Here is a 6,000-nt window from a genome sequence, read left to right on the forward strand (position 1 = left end):
CATGCTGTGGAATTGGAACTGTATCCAGGGAGCAGTGACTTTTAAGCACTGAACCAGCCTAGAGGATCCTAAAAGGCTTCCTGGAAGAGGGGACGGATGTGCTCAACTTGTAAGATTAGTAAGCGATAACAGGCAAATGACTAAGCAAAGTAGACTAATCTCCTTGTCCAAAATTCACTGCTTTCTGGAGTATTATGATTTCCCCCGTTTGGGGTGTAGCTTTGACTTTTTCCTGTGGGTGAATTAAACACTCATTTCAACTTGATCCTATGAAAGGAATCAGGCCTTTCTATCCCCCCAAATTATTATCCATTGTCAATGCCATCACCACTGTCACCATCACCAGCATTATTTACTGAGCACATACTATACACCATGCACTGTGCAAGTGCTTTTACTTGAATTTTATACTTTATCCAAAATACTTCTCCGTGGCAGGACTGTTATTTCCCCCATTTTATAGACAAACTGAAGTCCCTCCCGCCCCCGCTTCCCCTCCGGCCAAAAGAAGTAACTTGCCTACTAGCATACGCTACTACATGACTAACAGTGCAAGGAATCAAAGCCAAGTCTCCTTCTCATCTAGCCTGGTGTGTTCCTCCACTTTACCCATGCTTTTTCTCCATTCTCTCCTCCACTTATCCACGTTTAAACAAGCTTCTGTGTTCATTGACTGCTGCATGCCCCGTGCCAGACACAGATCTACCCTTCCCCAAAGGAGCTTGCAGGGGAGCCCTCCTCAGCATCAGGCCTTGGTCTGCTTGATGTCATCAAGTCTTTCCACCAACACTGTGAAGCCCCCCAGACTCACTGTGGTAAAGTGACTCACCCAGGACCCCACGGTGGGTGGGTGGACAGCCAGGTTCTCTGACCGTCAGTGCAGGATGCCTCCTGCTGCCCTACACTGCAGTCTCTGCCTGTGACCTCCCTGTTGAGTCTGATTCAGAATTCAGCCTCAGACAGACCTTCAGCCAGGGCCCTGTGGCGTTTGCCAGGCCGCATTCCTGATCCGCTCACACACGCGGGTGGAGGTGTTATCCTGGGCAGCTCACCCACTGGGAGAGACCCTTGTGCTGAGCACCATCTCCAGCCTAGAGGAAAAAGAGAGAATCCTGGCCTTTAGTCACCGACCTGGGCTTGTTGACAGAATCCCAGAGTGCGTGGCCAAGCCGTTTAGGGGACAGCCTGGCCACATGGTGCTGGGAATCCCAGATGTAAACTGGCCACCGTGGCACTGGTGCCGTGGGTGGTAGGTTTTCTTGGGAGGCCGTCTGGGGGATAAGGTGGGGAAGCTGCTTGGGGAATCAGGGCATCTGGGAATCGGGCTGAGAGCCAGCTTTATCGGGATGGGACTCTTCTCTCCATATCAGTTTCTCCCTCTGTGAAAAGGGGACCCTGACTCCCATTCTACCTGCCCCGTGGGGGTGGTGCCGAGGGGCAGTTACAAATGGGTGCAGATCCCAAGCCCCCTGCCAAACCAGTGACTCACCGCTTTGCATCTTCGTTTCCTCTAAGACGTAAAACGAGGATAGTAAGAATAGCTGCCTTATTAGTGTTGCTGGGAAGAGTGAGTAACTGGGTGCCAGGCACAAAATAAGGGACGAAAGGCCAGTGGCTGTGAAACAGACCACGCGGCAGTCAGCCGGGTCGGGGTGTGAAGAGGTGCCTTCCCCTTACTCTCACTTGCTGACAAGCTCTCAGTGTTTGCAGCGGGGGAGGGTGGGGGGTGGTTAGAATCCTGCAGCATCTACTAAGTGAGGCCCAGGGCAAGTTTGTTTCTTTTTAAACATGCTGAAGCCTCTATTTTCCCATCTGTAAGCCTTCCGAGGTTGTGTGGAACCCATGAGCTAGCACGTGGGAATCACCCAACACGCAGACAGCCTCCGGAGGGGCCCGTGTGTATGTGTGTGTACAGTGGTGTTCACAGCCTCGAACCTGGACAGACAGGCTTCCCTGTCTCTTCCAGGTCAGACCTGGGAACACCTGGGGGAGTGGGCAGGGCTGGCGATATCCACCCTCTCTTCCCCATTGTAGGCCCTCGATCAGTGAAGTCACCTGGGAGGAGAGGAGCCCCCCCCACCCCCACCCCGCCACCCCCAGGCAGGCCCTGAACAGGCAGTTCACTGAGAGGCTAGAGGAAGGGCAAGGTACCGGTGCGGGTCCTCTGCACGGGGACCTCCATGAGCTGGTCTGGAGGCAGCATTGCTTCACTGGCTTCTCACCAGAACGCTTGTCTCACAGAGGGGAGTCCAAGTCTGCAGGTGCCAAGGACCTGCCGAAAGCCGTGCAGTGCTGCCTTCCAGGCCCCTAGCGAGGGCTCAGTAGACGCAGCTGCGTTTACAAGCGTGTGGGGGGCCACAAGGAGAACCTGGATCTTTCTTTTCCCTGAGACCAAACCTTCTAGACTTCGTTGTGTTCTGACTGAAATTCCTTCCCTTAGGTTCCAGACCCATTTCTTTAGGGAAACGCTGAAACTCCCTGGGCTGGCCCAGGGAGGAAAGCAAATGGTCACACTATGCTCTCACAGCCAGACTGGCCAGACGGGCCTGAGAAGCTAACGGGTGTAGGGCCCTGCCAGCCGGTAGCTTTGGAGAAGCCAGTGGAACTGCAGATGGCAGAAAGGGGAACGTGCAAGACACAAAGCGGTGGAGAAAGTCTGCATTTCTCCATCTCCAATGCCCAGGGCATTGCCTTCTGCCTTTCTCAGACTGTGAAGGATTTTCAGACAGAAGGGAAGGTAGAGCTCATTAAAATCAACTCTTAATGTACAGATCGACAGGGAACCTGAAGCCCAGAGAAGGGAGGTAACTTGTACAAAGTCACACAGCACATGAGTGCAAGAACAGAGGCCCCGTGACTTGTATTTTTCCTGTATATTTGTGCGTTCATATGTCGCTCCATCCGTGGGTCCACTGAATGCCTGCCATGTGGTAGATAAAGACTCAGTTCAACAACAGACAGACATGGTCCCTGCCCGGACTGCCCTGGCACACAAGCGCAGAAGTGATTCCGCACAAGAATGGTGTAAGGAGAGGAGGCTGGGATATGGGATGAACATGATGGTGCCGTCTCTGGCCAGACTAATGAGGGAGGAGGTGGTGCTTGAGATACTACCTGGCACAGGAAGAGGAGCTGGCCAGGAAAAGGGAGGAGCAGGAATGGCTGAAAAAGCAGGAAAACACCAGTAAATAAAGCCACCGAGAGTGAGGGGACCAAGGGAACCAGGTGAGGTCTGAGAAGTGTGTGGAGACCACGCAAGGCCTTGAACTCTTGCTAAGGACTTTGTGTCTTATTCCGAGAGAGAGAATCTGTTGCATATTTGCCTGTGTGAGGCGCAGCAGGAAGCATGAGACGTAGACCAGATGTGAAGCCGTCCCTAACGAATCGAGGAGCCCAGTGGGAAAGAGTTAGTTGCAGAGAAAACTAACTGTGCAGAAGACATGAGCGGTAACTGGGTCATCTTAATGTTAGCATGGGCAGGAGGATGGGTTTTTGCCTCTTTCATCTTTGCTCACAACCATATGAAGTACCTTTTTTTTAAAAATCATTTAAAAAACGATCTACCTTTTGTAGACGCAGAAACTCAGGGTGATGGCGGTGAAGGGGTTTTTCCCAAAGTTGTTCAGCGAGTATGACGCAAACGAGGATGCTAATCCAGGCCTCTCGGCTCACATGGTGGTGGTCTCCCCACTGGACCTCAGCTGTGAGATTTGGACGTGGCTCTGCCCTCAGTTTCCCCACACGGACTAGAGGGTTTTCTCTAAGGTGTCTTCCAATTCTAACATGCTCTGCTCGTCTTAGAGGTGAAGAAGTTGCAGAGGAATGCTCTAGATGAGACGGTACCACCTCTGCCTAGGCATGGAGGCTAGGAAGTGTCCTGAACAGGGCACAGTGAGCGGTTGTAAGCAGCAAGGCAGGCTCTGCATGGAAGCAGCTCCGGGGATACTCACCATGGCATCACGCACCTGTGAGCTTAAACTGAAAAGAGAAACAAGTGCACTAGCCTGAGCAGTGAGAGAGTCAGAGAGAGATGGAGAGGCGAACAGGCCTGCATTCGTATTCTGTGGCTTAGGCCCCGGGGAAACGAGAATGAACACGGCTGACACAGTCCCCGTCCCGCTAAGCGAGACGGCATGCGGCACGCACTGCCTGCTAGGGGTTTCCCATTGGTTAGTTCATTACCCCTCGTCACCACCTCTGGAGGTGTGTGCTTTCATCACTCCCATTTCATGACGGAGTTACCTGAGGCTCAGAGAAATTGTCACGTGCTCAAGGTCACACCTCAGTTAGGTGAGAGAGCTGGGGCTTATGCTTCAATCTTCCTGTTCATTTCTACATTTTAAATTGTTGAAAAGTTGCAGGGTGGAGAGAGGTTGGGAGGGGGAGAGGGAGGGTGGGCACAGGGGCAGAGAGAAAAAGAATTACAGAGAATGAGCCCACAGGCTAGAGAGACAAAGATGCTCTCCAGGCCTGTGTGAGCACTCGAGACCCTTCCCCGGGCAGGAGGCAAATGAGGTCATTAAATCCGTCTGTGCAGATGGGGGACCCTCTGGGGGAAGTTATATGCAAATGTCATGATGCAATGAGGGGAAATCCGCTCGCGTCAGCCCAGGCTGGGGCTCAGGCAGGGACAGCACTGTGCTCTTTGGAAAGACAGATCCTCCGCTGTGTGGGGAGGACATTCGCTCTACTGGGCTCTTTCTCACGGTTTCTAGAAAGGACAGCCAGCCCAAGGTCACACCGCGTGTGAAGGGATGGACTCGGAACTGAAACGTGGGCCTCTCACTTTCTCTTTTTAAATTTCTTTTAATTTTTTTCTAACCTTCATAATATATACATATATCGAATTGTCATGTTGTATGCCTCTCGCTTTTTCCCATGCTGAAATCCGCTCCCGAGATCCTTCAACCAAATTTTCTGCAAAAGTCTCTCTGTGAAATGTTCCCCACCAGGATTTAAGCCCCCTAGAAGGTGGTCTGAGCTTGCTGACAAATGCTTTTGTTGTTTTCATCATTGCCTCTCAAAATCAAAATTACCGATATATGCAGAGAGTTATGTTTTCTTAAAAGACCTTGTCACATCCTTTAGATCACTTGATCACCACAACAGCCCTATAAGTTAGATATTCCATTGTACAAGTCTATTAACCAACTCTGGTGTAGTACATTGCAATTTTTCACCCATGATTTCATTCGGCCCTCAGAGTCCACAGTGCAAGGTCTGTCTTATTCTACTGATTCCACAGCTAGGAACCTGGGGCTCTGGGGGAGGTTGCTTTTTCTACTTTAAATACTAGATTTTTCACTTATTACTTTGGGCAAATGCCTGCCCCTTTCTCCGCCTCAGTTTCTCCCATAAAAGGGTGATTGTTTTAGTGTCTATCTTACAGAGTTGTCAAAGGATTCAGTGTTTCCCTGTTCGGAAAGCATTTAGCACTTTGCCTGACCTGTAATAAATGCCCCTGAAAATGGGAAGTGCTATGAGAATGACCATGGTGACCTTGATAAAAGTGATCACAGGGCTAGTAAGAAGCAGAGTCATGTCCTGAATCTGCTGCTCCCCAAATCCAGTGATCTGCCCTGTGCCCTGTGCTGCCTCTCTGGAATTTGCTGCTCCGGCCTCAACCACCTGGCTCACTTCTTCTATCTTTCTCTCTGCAGGTCACCCCCTTCCCTATGTCTTGTGACCTACAGGGGGACTGTGCTTGTCGGGACCCCCAGGCCCAAGAACACAGCCGGAAAGACCTCCGAGGATACAGCCATGGCTAAGGAAGGACAAGGAGTTGTCAAAGAATTCCCAATGCCAGGACCCGCATCCCTTTGGTATTGATTTCACAGTCAGCTGCTCAACGGAATGGCCTCTCCACACCAGGGATCCTTAGCACCCAACCGGTCTGCCTTTAATTTCACCCAGGAAGGACTCGTAGTGGGGGCACGTGAACCAAGTCTCGCCATGCTGAATGATGGAATGGAATCCCATCCCAAAGTCTTAGACGGATTG

The 6,000-nt window shown here is 51.4% G+C and overlaps 1 protein-coding gene across 1 annotated transcript in view; it reads left to right on the forward strand.

Annotated features, from left to right (window-relative positions):
* PAPPA (pappalysin 1) overlaps positions 1–5,768 on the forward strand; it is a 251,444-nt gene extending 245,676 nt beyond the window's left edge. Inside the window, exon 22 of the mRNA XM_065878999.1 lies at positions 5,661–5,768. Within this exon, the coding sequence (XP_065735071.1) occupies positions 5,661–5,768 (108 nt within the window). The remainder of the gene's footprint in view (positions 1–5,660) is intronic.
* Positions 5,769–6,000: the final 232 nt, after the last annotated feature.

This window comes from Phocoena phocoena, chromosome 6, assembly GCF_963924675.1.
Source record: "Phocoena phocoena chromosome 6, mPhoPho1.1, whole genome shotgun sequence".
Taxonomy (NCBI): domain Eukaryota; kingdom Metazoa; phylum Chordata; class Mammalia; order Artiodactyla; family Phocoenidae; genus Phocoena; species Phocoena phocoena.